This window comes from Glycine max, chromosome 18 (assembly GCF_000004515.6).
Source record: "Glycine max cultivar Williams 82 chromosome 18, Glycine_max_v4.0, whole genome shotgun sequence".
NCBI classification, from domain to species: domain Eukaryota; kingdom Viridiplantae; phylum Streptophyta; class Magnoliopsida; order Fabales; family Fabaceae; genus Glycine; species Glycine max.
The window spans coordinates 12,161,180-12,188,525 of NC_038254.2; the positions used below are offsets into that span (position 1 = coordinate 12,161,180).

Sequence of the window (27,346 nt, forward strand, 5' to 3'; positions counted from 1 at the left end):
GTAAGAACAATAAAATCAAATACTGGTGTTTTGAGTGAAAATGGTAAGATCTAGTCATTAAACAAGTATTTTGGCCAACACTAAATTAAGTGAAAATGGTGATATGGAAACATTTATTGTGTTAGATTGATACATGTTAAATTAAGTAAAAATGGTAACTAGAGATCTAGTCATTAAATATGTATTTAACATTGTCTTTTCTTTTTTAAAATTGACTTGTTATACAATAAAGACCCATTTTACATATGAAAATAATGTGTATCAGGATAATGTCTTCTAGAATAATAAAATACCAGAAAAAAGAGTCAATCAAAGTGGTGTCTTTTGTCAAACACAATATGTCACTCAAAGTTATACTTCTTAAATCTTAATTGACAAAAATAATTTTCTAAAACATTCTACAGATAAATAATTTTGTGAAATTATTCATTTGTGGAAAAAAAAAAGTCGGAGTTTCTTTTTCCTGCAAATAGTACACAAAAAGTGCAATCAAACAGTTTTTTTTTGTGTGTGAAAATCTGCTTAATTTTGCGGAAACTTAGTACCAACGATCATGCAGTGATGCAGATTAGATTATTCTAGGATTGTTAGGGAACAAAGCACACACTACAGTACTGTTCACTTTCCTTTTTTAAACCCCTTTTCTTTTTTTTTTGTTACATGTTTTCCGTAAAAAAACACAATGATGATGGCAACTCCAAACTCCAATGTCCTTAGCTTAGCTTCCTTGTCATATGAGAATTTAACAATACGTCAAATCACAGTTTCAAAAGACCCACTTTTTCTCTCTAAAGAACAAACCAAATAAAAAACAAATAATAAAATTGCAATCCTATGTGTGAAGTGTGAACTTTCATCTCTGTTCCTTTGTTTATCTATCACCAAAAGATAAAAGCACTCAGCAAAAGAAAGAAGTAGCAGCTGCATCACCCTCCGTTCCCTTCTTTTTTCTTTATTTTAAATGTATTTTAATTAATTTTTCCCTTGCTATCAGAGCAATTCCAAAACCTCTCTCTCAATCAAAGTATCAATCTTTTTGGTTCCTTCTTGTACCCCAGCAGAAAAAGATGGCAACTTTACCTTCCCTCATTCTTCACTCAAACCCCAATACCTGTGATGCTTTCTGGGTGCTGAAGGAGAAAAAGAAGAAGAAGAAGAAGAAGAAGAAAATTGAGGAAGAAACCTTAATAAACCTTGTTGTTGTTGCATTGGTGGTGGCAGGACCATGGCCAGCACCAGTGGCACAAAGGGTGGTCCTTTTGAGATGGGTAGGCAGCCATCAAAGAGGATGGTGAGGGCTCCTACCAGGAATGTGGACTTGGGAAATGAAGGGGGTGTTGTGGACAGTGAGATTGTTCCTTCTTCACTTGCTGTGCTTGTGCCTATTCTCAGAGCAGCCCTTGAGATTGACGAGGAGAATCCCAGAGTTGCCTATCTTTGTGAGTATTTTTTCATTGGGTTGTTTTGATGTTTTTTATTTTTATTTGGTTAAATTAGTTTATTGATCCTTTAATTTATTTTATAGGTTTAATCTGGTCTTCAATTTTTTTAGATTCAATTTGGTCTTCTAATTTTTAAATTGATTCAAGTCTAAATTGAGCCGACCTTGTTAAGAAATCGTACTTTCTTGTCCCATAAAACCACTTAATGATGATTTTAAACTGTTACATAGCGCTCATTTAGATGGGTGGACCATTCAAATTAATTTAGACCGTGAAACCAAATTAAATTGATTTTAAAAATTAGAGGACTAAATTGAACCAAAAAAATTATAGGATAAAATCAAACCAATTTTAAAAATTAAAGGATGAAATTGAATCCGAAAAAAATAGAGGACCAAATCAAATGTAAAAATATAATAAATGACCAAATTAAACATAAAAAAAATAGAGGAAGAAAAGCTAATTTAACCTTTTTATTTTTTTTCATCATTGCAAATAGTGTGAGGTGTTGTGTTGTAAGTAGTTGTTAAATGGTTGGGTATGTTCATCAGTAATGGATTGTGGTGTTATATGAATGGAAGTATTAAAGGGTACGACTATATGGGTTTCCTTGGATGTTTTGTCCAATATGTCTTTTTTTTCTTTCATTTTGATATTTTTTTTTAAATGAAAGAATATTTTTTTTATGATGGAAGAGAAGACTGCAGAAGTTAAGGCTGGGGGTCCTAATTAGAAGTTGCAAATTGCCAAAATTAACAACCAATGAGAAACACTTCAAATGTAAGATTTGTATCTCATGTTATAGCATGATTGCCAATTTTATTATGAGGGGGAAAAAGCAAAGAGAATAGAAAATGAGGTAAATAAGATCTCCTGCTTAGTAAAGCAATTGTTCCTGTGTTATCTCTTCCAGTGCCCCTAAAGTTGATTAAAAAGTAACTGATAGCACTCACCTCACACATTAAAAATAATCATCATAAGGAATTGGCTGTAGGGAAACATGAAAATAAGTGGGAGACTACATCAGAGTTAAACCATATCTGTGAATTTCCAACAGAGGTTTAGTGTTTGTTGAGTACCACTGTCCAAATGAAATACAAAATTTTGCTGTGAGCTTTGGATGACTATTGGACTTTGAACAGAGTTCTGCAACGAAAAAGGAATACTTATATTAAGTTAATATGATCATCTGTAAAGAGAAAAGAAAAGCACCCTTCCAAACATCCAAGTGGTTGGAAATCTTTTGAAATTGAGATATTACCATTGAACGGAACATGTTAGAATCCCTTGCAAAATATTAAAGCCAGTTAATGATTACCAGGTACCTCTACTTAAGTTTTCTGAAATTTAAACTTTTCTGTCCCTCTACACTAAATTCTTCTCTCAACTCTATCATAAAGGTTTTGCAAGAGTGGTGGTGGAGAGTCCACATGTTTTAAAAATGAATCGATGTGTAGCCTGAATTTATTGTGCATGGCTAACCCCAAAAGAATATGGTAGTAATCATGATGGGATGTTATAAAGTCTCTTACAGGAGATCTGTAAAAGAATCCCCTCAAGTTACAGGGAAAAAGAAATGAAGAAACAATCAAAATGGCCAAATAATCATTCAATAAAAAGCATGTAGTAGGCAAAAAAACCAAGCTGCTGGTGCTTCATATATTCATGCATTCCTCAAAAGTCAAAAGACCAACACATGGTTTCTCATAGATAGACTTCAAAGTCTGGCAGAAACTAATCCATTTCTATCTGGTGTCCATGAGGGAGATGAACCTCCAACTATACTCACTTAACAATCCTTTTTCTAAGGGCAGTTTCAGTGAAACTAAGTTTGCTTTGTTTAACATAATCCAAACAGTACTGAGAAGAAAAAGGATATAACAAAATGAATATTAGTAAAACAATCCAAAACAAAGCCTTATTGCAAAATATCACATTGAACCCAGATTCTGCTTGCAAAATTGTTACTCTGATAGCAAAATCAAATTCAAAATCAACATCTAAAAGGGAAATGAAACAACAAAATGGAACGGAAGCATTCCTTCAGCATGTCAACGGTGTTTTTACCTTGTATATTTGCAGAAGAGTATATAACACTGATGTTTCTTTGTTTTTCTAATTAGGCCGCTTCCATGCATTTGAGAAGGCCCATACAATGGATCCAACATCAAGTGGGCGTGGTGTTCGTCAGTTCAAGACTTACCTATTGCACAAACTGGAAAAGGTACACTGGCTTTTATTTTCATACAGTTCTTATAGTTTTTGAATGTTCTGTTTTGTTATCTCTGGTGTCTATGTGCTGGTAATGATGGGTGTTCTGTTGATTCATCAGTTCTTAAAAATTAATCTCAGCCATATAGGTATTCGCTTTTTCTTTTTAATAAAAATCTTCTTTTTATCAGGAAAATATTAACATTAGACAATGATTATGTTATGGCTATATAGATTGATGATTTATGAATAGGAACAGCAGTTATTTCTTAATTCCTACCCAAAAAATGAGAAACAAGTAGTTGATGTAATAAACATTTTTTAAATTTCATGATTGCAGGAAGGGGAGCTTACAGAAAAACTTGTTCAAAGAAGTGATGCTAGGGAGCTGCAGACCTACTACCAACATTTCTATGAAAAGAAAATCCGGGATGGAGAATTTAATCAAAGACCGTGAGGCTTAAACTTAAACTTGTGCTTTCAAGTTTTATGAATTGTGTTATGATGCTTGATTCTTCTGATATTGCTCTTGAAGGGAGGAGATGGCTAAGAATGTTCAGATTGCCACTGTATTGTATGAAGTGCTAAAGACTATGGTATCTCCACAAAATATTGAGGAGAAGGTTTGTTTTGCTTGATTAGGCTACCATGACTAAAATTTGTACAATACTTGTAAACATAGTTCGGACATGGACTAAGGATGTTGTTTTATTGCCAGACAAGAAGGTACGCTGAGGATGTTGAGCATAAGAGGGGACAATATGAACACTATAACATACTTCCATTATATGCTGTTGGTGTTAAACCAGCAATCATGGAAATTCCCGAGGTTTGTATGTCTGGGATATATACATTGTTTGTCTTGCTTCTGCTAATGATATAATATCCCTGAAATTTTAAATTTTTAATCTGCTTTTTTTCTTCTTGGAAATTAAAGATCAAAGCAGCAATTGCTGCTTTATGTAGAGTGGATAATCTTCCAATGCCAATAATTCGGGCAAGACCTGATGCTTCTCATGATGATTCTACAATGCCTACGGATAGGCTTAAAAAAGTGAATGATATACTTGATTGGATTGCCTCAGTTTTTGGGTTTCAGGTAATGAATATTCTCTCCCTCCCCCTTCTATTTCCTAATTTCACTTTGATTGGAAATTATCCTGGTTACAAATGTTAAATTTGTCATGAAAAATATAGCTATGTATATTTTTTATGCTGCACATTTCTGGTGAATAATCTGACTTAATGTTTCCTTCTATTTTGGGATATGAAGAAAGGAAATGTGGCAAATCAAAGGGAGCACCTTATATTATTACTTGCCAACATAAATATAAGGAACAGGCCTGAACCATCTTATGAGGTGAACTATTATTTCCCACAAAAAGCTTTAATTTTTCTAGTTCTTTTTTTCCATATTTAAGGACTCGTAATGCTAATTAAATTTCAATGTTGTAATTACACTTCGACTTATCATATTAAAAGCTAACACAAAGCTTGTTGCAGCTCCATGTAGAAACTGTAGAGAAGCTGATGGCTAAAGTTTTCAAAAATTATGAGTCGTGGTGCCATTATGTGCGCTGTGAATCCAATCTTAGGTAATTGAATGTTTTATTTTAAGATAGTAAAACCCTAGGATTTCCGCCCTAAGAGTATGTTTGGATTGAGGAGTTGGGAAAAGGAAATGAGGGTTAAGTTTTGAATTTGAATTAGCATTTTATTTTTGAACATTTTTTAAATGAAAGGAGAAAAAAATGAATACCATGTAGCCTTCCAATCATTGCTTATTTGTATGTATAGATGTTTTATAGTTCTCAATTTAAAACCATAAAATTTACCCTCCCTTTCTCGCAAGCCCTTGCATCTAAGCATACTCCAAATTGTTCTTGATATAATGTTTATACACTAACAAGAGCTCTTTTGTTCATTTTGGTATATGAATTTTTTTTAAACTTTATAGGTTTCTAGAAGATTATGACTTGAAACAAATAGAATTGATATATATTGCACTTTATCTTCTAATTTGGGGAGAAGCTTCAAATATTCGCTTTATGCCTGAATGTCTTTGCTATATTTTCCATCATGTAAGTTTTCTATTGCTGTCTGTCAAACATTATTAATGACCTAGCATTCATTATTCTGCTGTGCCTGCACTGTGAGTTCATCATCTTAATCTTATGCTCTAATACTTATAACAAACGTATGCTTCAAAATGTTAAACAGAATGTTTCTTGCCTCTTTTATATTATCATTATGCCATCATTCTCACCTCCATCAGCAACATTACATGTGTTATAGCTTCCATCTGTAACTATTTTCTCATCAATGTCTTTAATCTCTTGTATCATTCTTTCTAGAGAGAATGAAATCATTGAAATTAAGCAGAAGATATTTCATGAATAGAAAGAACAGATTGTGTGTTTGGATTGGTGGTGGGTTGAACTCCCCATGATTTTTTGAAGCAACAAATAGTTGTTTTTGTGGTGAACTCACCATGATTTTGCACTTGCCTTGATTTTCTACCACCAAACCAAACACACTAAGAGTTGATTCTATTTTCAGATTAAACAAATAATATCATTCTAATTATTTACCAAAAATCATTCTAATTAGGCAAAACCTTCTGCTACTTAGGCAAAAATCATTCTAATTTTAGCGTTGATCCTGACCCAATAGTTACGCACATTTTCAATTTCAGTTTCATGTTCTAGCATGGGTTAGAATGCTAGATAGTTAGATACTACGTTAATAACTCTCTCCTTTTTTTCTCCCAAAGATGTGCCATGAAGTCTATAAGATTTTAGATAAGAATCCTGCTCGTGTGACTGGGAGCAAAGACTTAGTAGAAGGACGAGATGATGAATATTTTCTGAGGGAAGTTATAACTCCTATATATCAAGTTTTAATGAAGGTCAGTTTGATGCAACAATAATTGGATTAGTTTTCCTGATTGTTTTCAAATGTTTGCCTGAAACTTGTTTGTGTTTGGCAAAAAAGGAAGCAAAGAGGAACAACAAAGGCAAGGCAAGTCATTCCAATTGGAGAAATTATGATGATCTTAACGAATACTTTTGGTAAATGTTTCAGTAAACTTATCAAATAACGAAAACTCTCGTAACAGTTCTAAAAGCTATTTTTGTTTACATTTGGATAACAAGAAGATCAAATCTTTCCTTTTCCAGGTCTAAGAAATGTTTTGATGATCTAAGTTGGCCATTGAATTCCAAAGCTGATTTTTTTAGGCATTCAGATGAGACACAGACAAGACGTCGGGTCTGTATCTATTTTCTCTTTCTCTTTTCCTTTACATTCTCTGCATGTGTTATTTTTAAACTGTCAAATTCTTCTCTCACAATTCATAGGTATCGAATGTAGTTAGCATACATAAATATTTGGTTTGTTTTTATAAGAGCATGCCATTTACTTTATATTCTATGTGGTTCAAATTAATAATTTCTCATCGCATGTTAAATGACATATTTTCATACTCGATGCAAATATGCCTAGTAATATCCTATTTTCCCCCATATTGAAGAATGATTTATCGGCTAATACTAATTTATCCCTAAGATATAAACAACAACAGCAACAATTAAGCTTTTTCGTGTGACACCCTCTACTCTGACATATATATAATAAAGAAAAACATATAAAAATATGAAATTTAATTAAATCAATTTTATTAAATCACTTAAACATATTCACATGGGTAAAAGAATCACATTCGCTTCACTGATACCGAATAAAACTTATTAAAAATATTTCTGGCTCAAAACAAGACTGTTCAAGTTTACAAAAGAACTCAAGTTAAGTAGTGGAACAAAATCATGTAAAATAACATGTTCGAAACATCATGCAATTAAAACAGAAACTCATGTCCCAATGTCACATCCTATCAGAGCATTGTGTCACAGCGTCCTTTGGTACGAGGTTCTTTAAAGTCATCTACCTAGTCATCTGGTCCTACAAACACAAGGTTTGAGATCATCACAGGATCCAAACACATACAACACATAGGGAGTGAGTTATCATATTTTTAAATAAAATACATATAAACAAAGACATAAGTAAAATATTTATAACATAGATCAGCTTAATACAATCCACGTCACTTCACCACTTTATCATTCAAAATTCATTTTTCAATCACCAATCACATTTTACATGAATCACACACTCGACTCAAGATGTAACAACACTCACCAATTTCATAATAAACAATTCACAGGCGTTATGCAATAATTATATGAAAACTCAAGCCTATATGCAATGTGGTACCATGTCAGAGAAAAATAATACTAGGGCGCTTAAGAGTACATAACAAGACACACCACACAATGGGTATGTTAGGTCACTCTCACTAAGTAAAATCATAAGGAAGTCAGGGTCACTCTGTTTTGTGAGAATGCTCCAACTATATGGAATTAACATGAGCTTAAAGGAGCACTTAAACCAAATGTATATACCCCCAAGGCCTAAACTATTACCTTCCTAATTCAGGTCCAACCCCTAAAACAACTTTTGCACGCAGACACTGCTCATGAATTATACAATACCCACGACCTTACACTTGTTTTCAAATATGTTTAACACATTGCACTACAATTTAACACTTCAAGTTCCTATCTTGGAACTCTACATTTTCCTTTTAACACCTCGTGCATAAACATTTTTCTCAAGGTAAACACCAGTTGGGTTATTATATAATTCGCAACTCACAACAAAAGTATTGTCACATCAAGTATTAACCACACATTTATTCAAAATCATATCCTATGTCCACAATTTAACATCTCACAATATCACAATCCACCATCACATGTTCACGTGTATCTCACAGATTAACACATGCTCAACTTGCCATTTATATTCAATCTCAATCACAATTTCATAATCCTAAAACGATATGTCATTACACCTCATGTTTATTCATACATCTTCATAACATTCATAACAATATTCATAAGTTACAACATACACATGTATATCAAATCTAACCATAATATTCTCAAACTCCAACACTTGAATAATTTTCGGAATCATACTATAACAACACCACAATATTATTTACATCAAATAAATAAATATATAATTAAATCTATATATATAAAACTAGCACACATCACACTGGATCATGAATTTCAAGTAAGCCATTCCAACTAATTATATGAACACTTTACCATATATATATATATATATATATATATATATATATATATATATATATATATATACACACACACACATGTAACCAACATGAAATAAGGCATATGAGTAAACAATTCAAATATATAAAAAGTAGAAAGTAAATCTATGGGACTCAATTATATAAAAAATTTTATCATAAGTAAATATTTATATAGTAACTAAAAGTGCCGTTGAAAATACCTTTCCAAACTAACATGCATAATATGATATTATTAACATGAGTTAATCTCAAATATTTTTAAAACACACACACACACACACACACACACACACACACACATATATATATATATATATATATATATAAATGTAAAAATAAATGTACATGAATTCATATATATTATCTAAGAATACACCACATAATCTACTAGGAATCTTCGGTCAATTTCAATTATAATATTAATTTTATACTAAAAAAACAAGAAAAGGAGAAAATACAAAATCAATATCTCACTTCCTTTTACGATAAATTTCTCCTTACTTAATCTCATCAATTCATGCTAATTAGAAAAAATCTCAATTTCTAGGATTCACACTTAACACAAGAACAAATTAATTTCGCATCGGGAAATCAATTGGTTTGTCAAACATATATAATTCATAGTTATAGTTGTAAAGATAGAATCAAAATTGCAAAAACACCCAAAAACACATCTCAATTGTTCCTCTAAGGATTCCTACACTTGTTCTCGCTACTCCCCAAATGTGAATAACTCATCCCTTACCTCTAAGTGGGCTCACGTGTGTAGTTCGACAGCGATAGCAGGGTCTACTGGTTCCCTAAGATTCTTCAAGATTTTCTTCAGGTTACTCTAGGGTTTCCAACCATTAAAGAGAAGGAGAAGGGATTGGACCCTCAATTTTACTGTCTCCGTGCGAGGGACATTTCTCTACAGACATTATTTGGTAAATCCCAACGGTGGGATGTGCGAAAATGAGTTGCGAAGGTGGTGTCTAAATTTCACGACGATCCAACATTACTGAGTCTAGGATTATAGTCTTACTTAGACACATTTTGAGTGTATGTGGAAAAAAAAAGAGGGTTTTAAGAGAGGAATAAGGGAAAATGAACTTGAGAGAAAGAGATATGTCTCTATTTATAGCTAAGAGTCTATTATTTACTCTATTTTTTTTTTAATATTTTATGAAAAGGAACTTTATTTTACTCTTTATCAAATGAATAAATAAAACATCATTTTTTTATTTTCTAAAAACACATTTGTTTTATTTACCTTAAAAATATTATTTTAATTAATAAAATTATTTCTCTTTATTTATTTTTAAATAAAATCCTTATTAATTTATTTTATCAAAAAATGGGGTGTTGCATTTCATACTTGCTGGAGCTGGTTGCATAAATCAAACATGCGATAATGTTTTGAAAGATATACTGATACAAAAAGCTATAGCAAGAATAGTCCTGTAACTACAAATATGAAGTGCCAATTCTCATGGAATGGAACCCACATGAATGCTTCCTGATCCAGAAATTTGGATTAGGATACAATTTTTGGGTAAATAAAAATTTTAATTTTATTAGACATTTCAAGGATCATCTGTCCTAAAAGCTAAGTTGCTAGGTGGAGGCATTTGAATGCTTTTATGTTTCCTACAGTACTATGTGCAGAAAGTCCAAATAGAAGAATAGCTTTATCATTGAAGTGGTGAGGATATTTAAAAAAAAAATAAATGATTTGTATAAAACCGGTTATATCCAAATTGACCACAATAAGATTTAAATTTAAATGAAACCAATTCATGGCAATTTTTTTATCAAAATAAAAAAGAGAAAATCATGAAGGTGCATTAGAAATGGAAAGGGCATGTCCTTACCTCTGAATTTGTGAAGGGATAGAATCATTCTCATGGTTTCACTTTGGTGTTCAGCACATGAAATTTTCTGGGTATTAGTGTTTGATTTTGATATGCAAAGGGACTGGCTGCTCTTTTACACGAATTAGTTGCGAGAGTTTCCTTTTTTTTCTCCTGTTCTTCTCCTTTTGTGTTGTCTTTGTTGAGGATTTCTTATCCTCCAAAGTTTGGTACTTTTGTCTCTCTTTCTCTAATAAATTGTCCTTTATCTGAACAAATAAATAAAAGAAAGAAGAAGAAAAATTGCCAGGACCTGTGGGATCTCACTTCCAGTTCCAGTATTGGTAAAAGTATGAGAATAATGGAGTCTGTACTGTAGAACGATCCATAGTTTAGTATGGTTTATTTGGTTGGATAGGGCGTGGATGGCCTTTATTGAATTAAAGACATATGCCATGTATGTATGTAGCAGAACTTTAGTTCTATTGCTCAGGCTGAAATGGTCTTTAATGTATATCTTTATTTTGTGTACTAATTTTTGTTGTTCTTGTTCTTCTTTTTCCTGGCTCTTAGAGGTCCAATAGACATATATATACAGCCTACTTGTATTTTTGTTCCACGCTGATAAAATTGTTGCATTGATTATAAGCAATTGTATATAAATACTCACCTGGTCAGATGAACTTGCATTACTTTGAAAGAGACCTATATTGAAGTACACATGTCAATGACAGGGCCGTAGCCATGCCAACACTGCAGTTGGTAAGAGGAAGCCCAAAACAAATTTTGTTGAAGTCCGTACGTTTTTGCATCTGTATAGGAGTTTTGATCGAATGTGGATATTCTTTATATTGGCTTTACAGGTAATTGTCGTAGTTGAACCAGTGGAATATTCTTTATGTTGATTTTCACTGAATGTCTAGAGCTACTGTTAAGTCTTGAAACTTTACCACGCAAATTTTATTTCAAATATGAAAGTATATGTTTCAGGCAATGATCATTATAGCATGGAGCTCCTTGGGACCTGTTGGAGTGTTTTTTGATGGACATGTCTTCAGAAATGTTATGACTATATTCATTACATATGCATTTCTCAATTTTCTTCAAGGTACTTGATTCGTATATATGTCTTGGCATTTTGTTGTACCTACTTTTTTCAAAAGATTTATTTAAAGGAGAGAAAAGAAGGAAGGAGGATAAAATATCCTCCATCTTACTAAAGAAATTGACTGATACTTTCTGACCTCTGGAAGAGCAGCACTTAAATTAATGTCAGGATATATTGCTGAAGGTAGGCCATGCACTAGCAGATTATTTCCTACACCTTCCAAACGGAGTCTACAAAAACCAAGTCTGGACTATGGCCCTGTTTGAATAAATTTCTCAATAAACACTTATAGGAGAGAAAAATAAGAAGATAAAATGAATTAAACTTCTCCCATAAGTTAAAATCAGCTTTTGGAGAAGTTAAATGAGAGAGTTTCAATAAAAGATTAAAAGTTGAAGTTCATAAGTTGATTTTAACTTGTGGGAGGATCTTAATTCATTTTACATTCTTATTTTTTTCTTCTAGAAGTGTTTATTGAGAACTTTATCCAAACATGGCCTAAGAGGAGTTGTGGATCAAATAATAAGTGTAATGATGGAACAATTTCAAAATGTTGGACAAACGTGTCCACCTTGGCCTGTATTGAGAATGTTGAGCAGAAAAGAAGATGTGAAAAAATGACGGGAAGAAAGGAAATTGAGAATTTCTTTGTAAAAGTCAAACACTTACATAGTTATTCAACCAGTACTGACAGTTGGTGACTATGAGTTACAACCAACTCTAACAGGCTCTTGCAACAAACTGAGTAACTGAATAACTATACTAATTGTGTAAATTCCTCAACTAGCTATATGAGAAAGTATCTATATACTCTAAAGGCATGCAACTTGGATTGGGTATATGTGGCTTGTAAAGCACAGAGACCTACCCCAGGGGGCATTTTATAGCTTATTTGGAAAGTGTAGGTAATATCTATAGGATATGGGGTCAGTAGTTTCTTGCTTCCCAAGAAACTGTAGCACGATATCTGTAGTAGCTCTGCTCACTCCCTATCAACCTTACTCTTTCTGTCTCCATTGCCGTATTAGTAAACCTCTATTGACTTACCTATTTTTCCTTAAAAATTGATAGACTTCAGAGAAAGAGGAGAGAGAAAACATAATTGAATTGTAACTGTATTATTATTACACTAACTATTACACAGAGAAGTCTATCTATATTTATTATTAAAATGAAGGTCGCTTTATTCTCTATGTAGTTTCAATAACAATTACTATTGTCATATAGTAACTTTTTTCTCATATCTCCAATTGCAGTAACTCTTGATATTATTCTCACATGGAATGCATTGAAGAATATGAAATTTACTCAGTTGCTTCGATATTTTCTGAAATTTGTGGTAGCAGCTGTTTGGGTTGTTGTTTTGCCAGTCTGTTATTCCAGTTCTCTAGTGAATCCATCAGGGCTAATAAGATTTGTCACCAGTTGGGCTGGGGATTGGGGGAACCAGTCACTTTACACCTATGTTGTTGTATTATATATGTTACCAAACATAGTGGCTGCAATACTATTTTTCCTTCCTCCACTGCGGAGAAAATTGGAGCGCTCAAATATGAGAATACTTACCTTTTTGATGTGGTGGGCTCAGGTCAGCAACACATACATTTATTGGTTTATTTTGAGGAAATACCTAACAGATGCTTTGTGTACTAATATTTGCATCTCTTTCTAATTGAAATGTTTTTCGGTGTACTCTATCTAACATTGACTATACCGCAGCCAAAATTGTATGTAGGAAGAGGCATGCATGAGAATATGTTTTCACTGTTGAAGTAAGTGAGAAATTCTTATCAATTTCCTTTTTGCGTCCAGTTCTTTTTGTGGTATGTGGGGGGAATTTCAAGGTGGAAGCCTTCGTTTCACTCCAACCATGTTTTTCTTTTTAGTTGACTTTTTTTAATATTAAACATGATTTGATTTATTATACGCTTCGTAGGATAGTCATACTTGGTGTTTTGGAAACCCTTTTTCTCAGAAAATAATCTTATCTTTTTTCTCTAAAAGCTCTTTCAAGAAGCTGCCAAGAACAAAGATTTTTTACCCAAAAAATAAGTTCATTTAAACATGCACTTACTCTCCTAGTTAAAGACATGCTGAAGAATATATCTATCAACTGCCTTTTACAGTTTTCATCATATTTTTTACGAAACTATTTTGGCCCATACATTCTAGAGACAACAGGTCAATTTTTGAATTTTTTTTTTCCAATTGTATCAGACTAATGATGGGGTATTGTATTGAATCATAGGCACATACGTGTTGCTTCTATTATTAAGTTTCTTTTAATATATTTTGACTTTCAACTATATTTTATGGCAGGTACACCCTCTTCTGGATCATGCTACTGATTAGCAAATTAGCATTCAGTTACTATGTGGAGGTATTATTTATCTAATTGGTTTTGATTTTATTTTTCTTCCAAGTTCAGTAGCTTGTAGACACTAAAACACATTTAAGTGATAATGTGGCTATGCCCATAAATACACCAGTCAGTTATAGAGTTCAACTTGTTGAATTGAATATCAAAATCCCCACTTTCTGCTGGGAGAATGATATTCTATAATGTGTAACATGATGAAGTTATCTTAATATGCTTACGAACTTGGTCTTACATGGGATGAATTATAGGTATAATCATATCCGTCTCCCAATTAAGTTAGCTAATACATATCCCTCATGTGTATTCAAACCAACAAAAATGATAAGGGGCATCCTTACTTTTTACAATGGATGTTAATGCTAACTAACATATGAGTATGTTTGTCAATCAAGTAATAAACAGGCCTTGATTTCCAAAAGAGAGAGATTAAAATCTCGAATGGCAAACTTGCTTCCTCTGTCAAAATTTCATTCAAATAATTTAGAGTGTATTAGAATATCTACAAAATATTTAGAGCAAAAGTAATATGATCGAATAATATTAGGAGGAATAGGGTCAGGGGTTAGGAACTTAATTCCTACTATAAATAGGTCTGTTAGTGCTTTGTCTTTCGTATCACTTCAAAATATACCATATCAATTTAATGTTCTGTCTCTCTATTCTCTCATTTTCTCCTTCCTTACCTAAACCATATAATTTCAACAACTATAATGGGTGGAACAAATTCATCTTTTGTTATTAATAAATTATTGCTTTTTTACATTATATATCAGCGTTTAAATTCTATTTTTATAAAATCCAAAACAGATACTACCATAGTTACTTCAATTATACAAGCTTAATGCTAACAATTTGGAGCTTTAATGTTATGTGTTGACTGCATTATTATGTAAATAGTGTCTAGATTCATGGTCTGGTCTAACCAAATCATGTAATTATGGTAATCAGGAAACTGTCTTATTTCATTGATTATAATAATCCTAATACAGCCTCTATTGTGTATTTGAAAATACGGTTTCAACATGTCTAGGCCTCTCACTTTTCTCTCTTTCTTTCAATTGTATGTTCATGCAAAATTTAGAAAGATCAAAGAATCAATGACCAATAAATCAATTATTGAATTCTTGCAATCATGTTTCATGTATTTTCTTTATTCCTGTGTCATTAATTATTTTATGAAACTCATCAAATATTTTTAAAATTTTACTTCATTAGTTTGCTTCTCTTTTGTACTAAATTAATCTTTCAATAGATATCACCCCTTGTTGGACCCACAAAATTAATCATGGGGATGTCTATAGATAACTACCAGTGGCATGAGTTCTTTCCAGAAAATGGTAACATTTTATGTTGTTTACACTATCTCTACTACATATTCTATCAATATAACTAGATTCAACTCACATTCTGTAACTACTACAGAGACTCACAATATATGTATTGTCATTGCAATATGGGCTCCAATTATTCTGGTAAGTTTAGTAGAAAAGAAATTTTGGAGTGACAAACTTTATCTTGTTCCATTACTCTTATATGTTTTATTAATATATAGGTTTATTTTATGGATGCTCAAATTTGGTATGCTATTTATGCCACTCTATTTGGTGGCATTATTGGAGCCTTCAGCCATTTGGGAGAGGTTAGTGACATGTTTATTGCAATATTTTATATGGAGCCTTTGTAATTCCCTCCTTTTGTTATGATTTATTCTTTAGCTCCACATGAAAAAGTTGCATTATTCGACACTAAGTTACCTCATTAAACCCATCTTTCCACGATTTTTTTCCCTCAAAATATTTGAATTTTTGCTTGAGGTAATGATAGTACTAAATTCATATTAGTATATAATACTTTTCTGGCTATGATGCATGGATACTTCAAAATTGGTGACGTATACATGTCAGATAACGATATGTGTGTTATACAGCTGCCCCTATATCAAAGCATGATTGCCTTGTCTTCAAATGACATACATTTTTTCTTTGGACAGTGAAGGGATCATTATCTTAACTTGAATTGTTGAATATAATATTTTTATACAAATTTGATTACAATTATTCTTTGTTAGTAATTTTTTCAAGAGATTAAAGACAAACAGTAATGAGATGATGATGGCAAACCAAAATGAGTATCAGCTTTAATAAGAAAAGTATAGAAATCAAGAAAAAAAATTAATGACATATATGCAATTTATAAATATAATTGTATTTTAATTAATATATATTGTACTTGCATCCTAATTTCTTAGAAACTTGTCATATTTACGTATTGTATCTTCTTGTACCCATACTCATGCAACATTGTTTTTAGGTGATTTTCTCCTAACGTTTTTGATCACTTAGATAAGGACACTTGGAATGCTCCGCTCCAGATTTCAATCTGTACCGGTAGCTTTCAGTCAGCGCTTTTGGACTGGAAGAGACAGAAAGACTAAACAGGAGGAATCGGTAACGCATTTCACGTTACAAAATTTATATGAGTGCACTGAAATTATATAACTACATAAAAGCTAAATATCTATCTGGAGTCTTATGAACAGAGTTTCTGTGGCAGGATGAGACATATGAACGGCAAAATATTGCATACTTTTCTCAGGTTTGGAATGAGTTTATAAATTCTATGAGAGAGGAGGACCTCATCAGTGACAGGTCCAAACTCCAAACTACTGCTTGCCTGACACATCTTGCATTAGATGACTGAATTTCAAGCATCTGATTATATCTCTTGACTACTAATTTTCCAGGGATAGAGATTTGCTTCTTGTCCCATACAGTTCAAGTGATGTTTCTGTCATTCAGTGGCCTCCATTCTTGCTTGCTAGCAAGGTGTGTAATGAGTGGTTCCCTATGGCCAAAAGTTTATGATGAATTTATGATTGAGTGGACATGCCTTTTGCTTCCTTTTTAAATTGTTTCAATATGTGATAGATTCCTATAGCTGTTGACATGGCAAAAGATTATAAGAAGGAGACGGATGATGATTTAGTTAGAAAGATTAAGAGCGATGGGTATATGTATTCAGCAGTTGTTGAATGCTATGAGACTCTCAAGGACATCATAATGAGCCTTCTGCTTGATGAAGATGATAGAAGGTAAGGGAGACATACTTGTACAGTCACTGTTCAGCCATTTAATTTTCTTCTTATTGGAATCCTCATGAGTATTGGGTTTCTTCCATGTACGAGACAGGGTTGTGAGGCGGATATGCGGTAAAGTAAAAGAGTGCATACATGAAGAAAAATTTGTCAAGGAATTCAATCTGAGTGGCTTACCTTCACTCAGTGAGAAGTTAGAGAAATTCCTAACTCTACTGGTAGGTTTTTCCCATCACATTTCCTTTTTTTCTCAGTATATTTCAGTTCCTTATTACAAATCTTATTCGGGTCTTATAAATATCATTTTTTCCCATTTGGCAGCGATCTGAAGATGGCAAACTAGAATCCCAGATAGTCAATGTCCTGCAAGATATTGTAGAAATTATCATACAGGATGTTATGTTTGATGGCCATTTGTATGTCTGAAACAGTGACTGGAACTTTGGTTTATGATTTCTTAAACCCTATAGTAAGTACTGCCTTACAGTATTTGCTTGGTTCTGCTTTCTCCAGGTTGCTGCAAACACCTCACCAATATCATGTAGAGAGAGGGCAGAAGTTTGTCAACATCGACACTTCTTTTACACATAATAGATCAGTGATGGAGAAGGTAGTCTTGACAATTATACTTAAGTGAACACATTATTACATTATTCTTTGTGAATGTGCTGTTGCTTACAGGTTTCTGTTTATTCTCTGTAGGTTATTAGGCTTCATTTGCTTTTAACAGTCAAGGAATCAGCCATAAATGTTCCCCAAAATATAGAAGCCCGCCGCCGTATTACATTCTTTGCAAACTCCTTATTTATGAATATGCCAAAGGCTCCCAAAGTTCGGGACATGTTGTCCTTCAGGTTAGTCATTGTGATAGACTAATATATTGAAAGGAAAGGAAAAATAGAATGTGTGTTAAATAATGTGAAGGAAAAACTCATAAATGCACCCACCACCTCATGCAAGGGTCCTTTGAGTGTGAAGCATGGACAAACACATTGATCTACTCTATCTTGTGTTGAAACTCAACTTTATATTGGAAGAATGAAGGCAACGAGAATCAAACTCTTGATCACTTGGTCATAAAGACTCTAATACCATGTCAAGGACTAACTTCCATAAAAGCTTAAGCTGTTGGGCTGAGGCTTATGAATAATCTTATATCTAACAAATAACAAATTTTGAAATGGATGGGTGATTGTACACTGTACTTAATGTCTGCTTCCACTAAACCATTTTTTCTGACTAACTCGGGAGAAGAATGGTTAAGATTCTAATCAGATGTGTTTTTCCATTTCTATTGCTCTTTGTTGTTGGTAAGAATTGCCACCTCATTTATTGTGGCTGCATTCATGTATCTACAAATTATTGACTTTCCCAAATATATGGATGATTGTTTACTTTTGTTGGGAGAGAATTATTAGAAGTTAGTATGTAATGCTAAACACATGTTCTGTTCTTTATTGATTGAATTACTATTAATTTAAGCATACTAAGGTGGCAAAATAACTAATATCTAGTCTAACTGTAAGCAATTGACCATTCTAATGTGATCAACATAAATACACGTCACTGTATATTGTAATAATGCTAATTTTCTAGCATAAATCTTAATAACCTAACAATTTTCCTTCATGCTACTTTGATTTGTAACTTATCTGAGTGTTGCTTCAGTGTTCTGACACCATATTTCAAAGAAGATGTTTTATATTCTGATGAGGAACTCAATAAGGAAAATGAAGATGGAATATCAATTTTATTCTACCTAACCAAGATATATCCTGGTGAGTATTTTATATGCTTACTTACATTTCTACCCATCTTTATTGCACTCATTTACTGTATGCCATTAATGTACTGTAGATGAATGGGCCAATTTCGATGAACGACTAAAAAGTGAAGATCTTGAAGAAGATAAGGAGGAGTTCACTCGACGGTGGGCATCTTACAGAGGACAAACACTCTATCGAACAGGTCTGGATTGCAATGAACAGTAATTTTGTTGCTAGATTTGAATATATATTCCAATTTAAATGTATTTTTTAACTTTTTGTTTTTGCTAGTGAGAGGAATGATGTACTATTGGCAAGCTTTGATCCTTCAGTACTTCATAGAATCTGCGGGAGACAATGGTTATTTCTCTATTTACATACTATGTTCAAGTTCAAATTCTAAGATATGGCATAAGCCTTCCATATATGAATGAACTATACATCTTTTCTCTTGCAGCGCTCTCTGAAGGCTTCCGGACAATGGATTCCTATGACAAAAAGAAGAAGCTTCTCGAAGAAGCACAAGCTATGGCCGATTTAAAGTTCACCTATGTTGTTTCTTGTCAAGTGTATGGTTCTCAGAAGAAGTCCAAAAATACTAGAGACAGAAACTGCTATACTAACATTCTCAATCTGATGTTAACGTGAGTCAATACAACCATTTGCTGAACTTTATAAGTTCCTTATATTTGTAAAATAACAATGGGATTGACAATGGTAAAACGGAACATTCCATGCAGGCATTCAGCCCTTCGTGTTGCTTACATTGATGAAACAGAAGAAACAAAGGATGGAAAATCTCAAAAAGTTTATTACTCTGTTCTTGTCAAGGGAGGGGATAAGTACGATGAGGTACGGTCAAAAAATTCTGGTTTGATGTTTTCTTGTGAGTTGTGCTTTTTCCATATTTATTGAAGAGTTTAATTTCTCTGTTCTGTTAGTGTAAACATTTTTACATTCTCAACCAATAATAAGAAATCAAGTTAGGTATGTGATAGATACTGAAATTACGATAGGAACAATAGGTAGAAAGTCAGAGAACAAGCTCTGATTACAATGAAAATTGCAGGAAAATATCAAAAATAAAAACCAAAAAGAAAAATATCAAAGAAACAGTGCTATTATAGGTCCTTTCTATGATTTCTGAACCCTTCTCTCAAGTATCCTGCTGCCAGGTGTACCCTCTGTCAAAGACAATCATAACAGAATTCTCTATTTCATTTCCTAAACTACCCTTATTCCTTCTTTCTCTTCTATGGGAGACTTTTATCGGAGGTCCATTAGCATGATTTTTAAGGTAGTGATGTTAAAAGTAAACAAATTTACTATACGTGACAATTTGTGATTGGATTGTAGTGTAAAAACCTTTTAAACTGTCAGTGCATAAACTATTTACCCTTTATTAAAATGTTATAAAAAGTTTAGTTTTGTACACTTGTTCTTTGAAAACCTACCGGTCACTCACTGTCTAGGAAAGAGACTAATATGAAATTTGATGACTATTTAATTTGTCATTGCAAAAGAGGGAATGTAATGAATCAAAAGTTTCTCTAGAATCTCTTCTTCACTCTAGCATATTGTGTGGTTTTTGTGGTTGTATTCTATGGATGTTTATTGATTGAAAAATCTAGCATTAACTTGTGGTAAGACAATTGATGCATCTGGCATGTGACAACCACATGGTGGTGAGGTTTTTCAATTTGGTTACTAAATCAGAGAATCATGAGTTGGTTGGAGGCTTCTATCAAATGAATCAAATTGTATAGAATGTGTTTAGTCACTGCTGGCAAATGGCAAAGCTGATGTAACTCTCTTGGGTTTTTCAAATTCAAGCTTTGGAATCTGGATTCCATATTACAGAGAGACAAAGAGATATGTTAGAATTATATGAAAATATCCAAAAATTTCTTATTATATCTTAGGTTGTCCTCTAAGATTAATTTTACTGGTTCCTCATTATATCTTAGGATTGGTTCCTATATTTCCTTATCTTATCATGATTTGTTTATCTAATTAGTTAAGATCAAAAGGCTGAAATATGTTTTCGATCCCTGATAAATACTCAAATTTTGTGTTTGCTTCTTGATAAATTTTCTCTTTGTATTGAGTCCCTAATAAAACAATAATTGTATTTTTGGTCCTTGGCACTTTTTATAGTCTCTTTGAAAAAGACTAATAACAAATGAAATTTTTTTTATTAAGGAACAAACACAAAATTCGCTAATGGAGGCACTAAAAAAAGTGTTAAGGACCAAAAACAAAATTTTTGTTTTATTAGGCAACAAAAACAAAGATAAACTTTGTCAGGGAGAAAACACAAAATTTGGGTATTTATTAGAAATCACAAACATATTTTAGCCTAATTAGTATAAATAAAGGTTTGTCACTTCTTTTTTTTTTATCTATTTCTATTATTGAAAAGAAAAGATTGTCAGTAAGCAAAAATCTAACTAAAAGGAGCAATTTACCTCTTATTTATCCAACAGTAAATAACCACTTTTTTAACAATGAAGAAATCAATATGGAGCAGATGCTTAAGAGATGAAACAAATAGAAAGATATGAAAGAGCATATATGAATACTGCTATGATAATTCTAGAGTAAAAGATTATTAAAGTGACAAACTAAAGGATGTTATGTGCAACTCTTTGCATGATATAAAGTATAAACTGAAGGGGTTTTCTATTGTGTTACCGACTTACTGTTGTGCCTAACTATTTAATGAAATAGTTTGATATTGTGCCAGGGTTGCTCAGTTCATGTTGAGTTGGTTTGGCATTTTGAACAGCCTTAAATTTAATTCAAATGATTCTATATTGCATTACTAGGAAATATATCGTATCAAGCTACCCGGTCCTCCAACTGAAATTGGTGAAGGGAAACCTGAAAACCAAAATCATGCTATTGTATTTACTCGTGGAGAAGCCTTGCAGACCATAGATATGAATCAGGTAACTTTTCCTCGGACTTCAATTTAATATGAATTAAGTAGCACTTTCTGTATAACTCAATTCTCCTAATTTATTGTTTCTTTTGTCAAGGATAACTATTATGAAGAAGCTTTCAAAATGAGAAATGTACTGGAAGAATTCCGGAGAGGACGTAGTGGACAACGGAAACCCAGCATATTGGGTATAAGGGAGCATATATTTACTGGAAGGTCTGCCTTGTGAAAATATCTAGTATTAAATTTCATTTGAATAAATTAATTCATGATCAAGAAAATATATACTTCTATCAACAAGCTTGAATTGGCACAAGTTATCTATGCTTATGTGTTTCTTATTCTGCAGTGTTTCTTCACTTGCTTGGTTTATGTCAAACCAGGAGACCAGTTTCGTGACCATTGGCCAACGAATTTTGGCAAATCCTTTAAGGTTAGTCCCAAGTTGTGTGTTATTTGATACAGCATGTAAGTATTATTATGAATCCCTTGGGATTTTCATCTTGTTTTCACACCTTTTTCACTTTTTACCCTATTTTCTATTTTGTTTCATCCATTTGGTCATTCAAATAAAACGGGAACTTGTAGTTACAAGTACATGTTAGTAGTAAATAAGCAAGAAAGGCTTCTATTTACTGTATATCACTTAGAATTTGGACTTGGGACCTAACTCAACTCCACAAAACTAGCTTGTAAGGTGAGGATTGGTAAGCTATATAAGCTCTACTTAAGACATATTTCTAGTTGATGTGGGACTAAACCACTACCCTTGAGGCTGTAATTAAGGCATGCCCCAAAAGAGGCTGCAACTAAGGCGGGCTAAGGGTGACTGCAGTTAAAGTGGCTTTCCTACAATATCTACTTGCTTCCTACCTGAAATCCCTTTAGGCTTGAAACTTGAATAGAGCACAGAGTCATCATGCTTTGTGTTACAACTGAATTTAATTCAAGCTTAGGATGTCTTGTTTTATTCTCTATGCACTAAAACTTCAGTTAAGTAATCCATTTTCCTGAATTTGCAGGGTTCGGTTTCATTATGGCCATCCTGATATATTTGACAGACTCTTCCACATAACAAGAGGTGGCATAAGCAAAGCATCAAAAGTTATAAACTTAAGTGAGGACATATTTGCAGGTACATATGGTTGAATAGAAATGCTATCTGATGGATCTAAGTTTTCCACTGATTCTGCTTGACACCCATAGGGTTCAATTCAAATCTAAATTGCAGATTTATGTGGGTGGGAGTATTTTACTAATTGTAATTAACTTCCATAGGGTTCAATTCAACTCTACGTCAAGGATATATCACACATCATGAATACATACAAGTAGGTAAGGGGCGTGACGTGGGCATGAATCAAATATCACTCTTTGAGGCCAAGGTTGCAAATGGAAATGGAGAACAAACACTTAGCCGTGATGTTTATCGACTTGGACGACGATTTGACTTCTACAGAATGTTGTCATTCTACTTCACAACAGTTGGGTTCTACTTCAGTAGCATGGTAACTAATCAAATCTCATTTTGGGGATTTTATCTTGATAGTTTAAGGCTATTAAGAATAGAACATTATTGGAATATACTTTGTCTAATTGGAGTATTTGGTGTTTTCTTCCAATATAGAACCAACTTGTTACATACACTTTCAGTATAGCATAAAATTAAATTAACAGAAATCATCTTCATATATGTCTGTGAATGGATTCTATTGTGATCTGACCTTTGTTAATCATAAATTATTGTTGAAGATAGGTCTACTACTCAAAATGGTTTAAATGAAACAGGATATGGCAAAGATATGTGAATAAAAATCTATCTGCAATTTTGCATAAAATTGCTGCTTTCTTAAGGCTTGATTTTAGCACTTCTCTATGCTGTCTAGACACTTGTATTGCATAAAACAAGGATGGTAGACAATGTTAAATAAGTATTTAATATGTATTATTCATTTAGTTTAGAGAAAACTCTCAATTTGGTCCTTCAAATGTATGTCACCACATTAGTCCATAAAAAATTTTGGTGACTAAATTAATCCTTCAAAAATTCTTTTTGTCACCGCTTTAGTCTTTCACAAGGACTTAAATAGTGACATTTTAGATCTTTGAAGAACTAATTTGGTGACATAATCTTTGGACAACTAATATGGTGACAATTTAAATCTTTGAAAGATTAATTTGGTGCCCAAATTTTTTTAAAGACTAAAATGGTGATACGTGCAACTTTGAAGGACCAAATTAAGGGTTTCTCTTCAGTTTAATTCAGGTTCTTTTGAGATTGTGTTGGCTTTTTGAAAGTGGAGCATAGAAAAAATGAATATCTTCTATCAAATCAAATTTCTTGATAATCTGGTTTTAGATATGAAACAAGTTCGTAAATTTTAAAGATATCTATAACAATCAACTTAATTTTTGAGTTAGGAATTGCCTTATGCTGACACCTGTATTTGGACGTTATGAATTTTTCAGATAACTGTGTTGACTGTGTATGTGTTCTTATATGGACGTTTATATATGGTTTTGAGTGGAGTTGAGAGAGAAATTCTTCAAAGTCCAAACATACATCAGAGCAAAGCCCTTGAAGAGGCCTTGGCAACTCAGTCTGTTGTTCAGTTGGGCTTACTGCTTGTGCTGCCCATGGTTATGGAAATCGGCTTGGAGAAGGGATTTCGCACTGCCTTGGGTGATTTTATCATCATGCAACTTCAGCTAGCCTCTGTGTTCTTTACTTTCCAGCTTGGAACAAAAGCTCATTATTATGGAAGAACACTCTTACATGGGGGATCTAAATACAGATCAACTGGTCGTGGATTTGTTGTCTTCCATGCGAAGTTTGCTGATAACTACAGGATGTACTCACGAAGTCATTTTGTGAAGGGCCTAGAGATACTCATACTATTGATTGTTTATGAAGTCTATGGGAGCTCATATCGCAGCTCACATCTTTATTTATTCATCACAATCTCAATGTGGTTTTTGGCCACTTCCTGGCTGTTTGCTCCTTTCTTGTTTAATCCTTCTGGATTTGATTGGCAAAAAACAGTGGATGATTGGACAGATTGGAAGCGATGGATGGGAAATCGTGGTGGTATTGGTATTTCATCTGATAAAAGCTGGGAATCTTGGTGGGATGAAGAAAATGAACACCTGAAATACTCAAATCTCAGGGGGAAAATAATTGAGATAGTTCTTGCATTTCGCTTCTTTATGTACCAATATGGAATTGTCTACCACATGGATATTACTCATCATAACAAAGATTTGCTGGTAGAGTAACTCGTCTTCTATATTCTCCAATCGTATTAATGGTTGCAAGTTTATTTGGCACCATCTTACTACTATCATTGTTTTTTCCTTGCAGGTATTTGGGCTTTCTTGGGCAGTTTTAGTAATAATACTAATTGTATTGAAGGTATGTAAATGCTAGCTTGGGGATCAAGAGTGACTTCGTATAAACCATTACCAATTTGATTTAAGTCTAATTAATTGTTTGAGGCAAAACTATTGTTAACTTAAGATTAAGTGAATTTTTGCTTCTAGTTTAAATTTTAGACAAAAACATTTCTTTTCTATCAAAAAGGGGAGATTTTAGACCATTGTATAGCCTTTGTATTGTGCGGTTAAAATTAGTTCACATTTCTGCAATATTAATGCATTTGTCTTCTGCTGTTTATGTGAATTCCATATGGGCATATCAGATGGTATCCATGGGAAGGCGAAGATTTGGCACCGACTTTCAGCTCATGTTTCGTATTCTCAAGGCACTTCTTTTTCTTGGCTTCTTGTCAGTCATGACTGTATTATTTGTGGTATGTGGACTTACCATAGCAGATTTGTTTGCTGCCATTATCGCCTTCATGCCATCTGGATGGGCAATTATTCTGGTAAGTTAAACTTCTGTATCTTTGAGAAGCACTAATTAAGAACACTATTTACTCTTTTTGTCAACATTGTCCTGTTTGAATAAACTTCTGCATAAACACTTACTTGAGAAGAAAGTAAGAAGGTAAAATTGTAAAAGCCTCTGAAAAAGTAATATTTCTTAATCTGAAAAGTAAACGTTACAAGATACATTATACAATAATAACCTGAGCTAATGGGCTTGTGAACCCAATACTGAAAGATATTCTAACAAAAATGAATTGAGTTTCTCTTATAAGCCAAAATCAACTTACGTAATTAAATTTTATGGAAGCTCTCATTTAACTTCTCCAAAAGTTGAGGTGCATTAGTTGATTTTAACTTATGGGAGAAATTCAATTTTCTCTTATAAGTTCTTATAGAGAAGTTTATCCAAACAGAACCTTTGTCTGACATGTCTTAGGCAAATTGAAGAAATATTTCTACATATTCTACTTGCACACCATCCTAGACAATTTTCTAATTAAGTACTTCATTCAACCAAAAAAACTGATATTCCCTTTTTTATTTTGCACTCAAGATTGCACAAGCATGCAAGGTATGCTTGAAAGGAGCTAAACTATGGGACTCAGTGAAAGAACTATCCAGAGCTTATGAATATGTAATGGGATTAATAATCTTCTTGCCAACAGCCATTTTGTCATGGTTCCCATTTGTGTCAGAGTTCCAAACCCGGTTGCTATTCAATCAAGCATTTAGTAGAGGTCTCCAAATTTCAATGATTCTTGCTGGAAAGAAGGATACTTATAAATCTGATTGACATATTACTGAATTGCTAAGGTAATCTTGCGTGTACCTTGGTTGATTTTGTACCATGCATTAAAGAAAGTGATGTTTGTTTACTTTGCTCACTGATTCCATATCTTTCCAAATATTGGCAGGAATTTGAAGTTTTCAAATTGGAGAGAAATTGATCTCCCACATACTAGAATTTTTTGGGGAGTCCCTATGATTCCCTTTTTCATACTATATTTTACTGACTGAGAATAGGAATGACAAATTACTAAAGCAGGGCTATCACATTTTGAAGTTGCATAATTGTATCAGCAATGTATACGTATGAGCTAAGAGGAGAGCTTTATTTATTTGTTACAGTATAAAGGGGATTCATAGTACAATGTGATTATTACTCATTATAAATTAATTACGAATTTTTTAATATTAGTTATTAAGTTTAAAGATAGTTTACATGTCTCAAGTATTAATACTCAATATAAAGGGGATTCATAGTACAAAGTGATTATGACAATGTGATTATAATCAATATGAAGGGGATTGATATATAGTACAATGTGATTCATACTGATATTCCCTTTATTTTGCACAGTTTTCTAATTAAGTACTTCATTCAACCAATTTTAAAAGGGATAAACATGCCGTAACTAAAATAAAGTTAGCTTTTCCTGACATATGCATCTTTTGTGTATATCTTCCAGTATTTGAACTAAGAAATACTCAGGCAT

The 27,346-nt window shown here is 32.8% G+C and overlaps 1 protein-coding gene across 3 annotated transcripts; it reads left to right on the top strand.

Moving 5' to 3' along the window:
• The first annotated feature begins 746 nt into the window (after positions 1 to 746).
• LOC100815000 (callose synthase 7) lies at positions 747 to 27,042 on the top strand. Of its 3 annotated transcripts, XM_014770980.3 has the most exons (43): positions 747 to 1,439; positions 3,566 to 3,666; positions 3,994 to 4,106; positions 4,189 to 4,276; positions 4,372 to 4,482; positions 4,591 to 4,752; positions 4,927 to 5,013; positions 5,157 to 5,248; positions 5,611 to 5,734; positions 6,427 to 6,561; positions 6,648 to 6,724; positions 6,833 to 6,923; positions 11,405 to 11,533; positions 11,661 to 11,778; positions 13,035 to 13,366; positions 13,498 to 13,550; positions 14,098 to 14,158; positions 15,411 to 15,495; positions 15,581 to 15,630; positions 15,711 to 15,797; positions 16,501 to 16,605; positions 16,712 to 16,806; positions 16,902 to 16,983; positions 17,086 to 17,249; positions 17,347 to 17,470; positions 17,574 to 17,668; positions 17,766 to 17,862; positions 17,955 to 18,106; positions 18,921 to 19,030; positions 19,110 to 19,220; positions 19,310 to 19,378; positions 19,476 to 19,662; positions 19,759 to 19,870; positions 21,847 to 21,969; positions 22,060 to 22,178; positions 22,312 to 22,395; positions 22,985 to 23,097; positions 23,241 to 23,470; positions 24,432 to 25,229; positions 25,324 to 25,374; positions 25,661 to 25,846; positions 26,404 to 26,663; positions 26,765 to 27,042. In XM_014770980.3, exons 1-42 carry the CDS (start codon positions 1,226 to 1,228, stop codon positions 26,641 to 26,643), a joined length of 5,757 nt encoding a protein of 1,918 aa, XP_014626466.1. In that variant the 5' UTR covers positions 747 to 1,225; the 3' UTR covers positions 26,644 to 26,663; positions 26,765 to 27,042. The 3 variants fall into 3 exon arrangements, with proteins under 3 accessions (XP_014626466.1, XP_040868289.1, XP_040868290.1); XM_041012355.1 differs by lacking the exons at positions 747 to 1,439; positions 3,566 to 3,666; positions 3,994 to 4,106; ... (2 more) ...; positions 4,591 to 4,752; positions 5,611 to 5,734 and having other exon boundaries at positions 4,986 to 5,013; XM_041012356.1 differs by lacking the exons at positions 747 to 1,439; positions 3,566 to 3,666; positions 3,994 to 4,106; ... (7 more) ...; positions 6,648 to 6,724; positions 6,833 to 6,923 and adding an exon at positions 10,657 to 10,762.
• Positions 27,043 to 27,346: the final 304 nt, after the last annotated feature.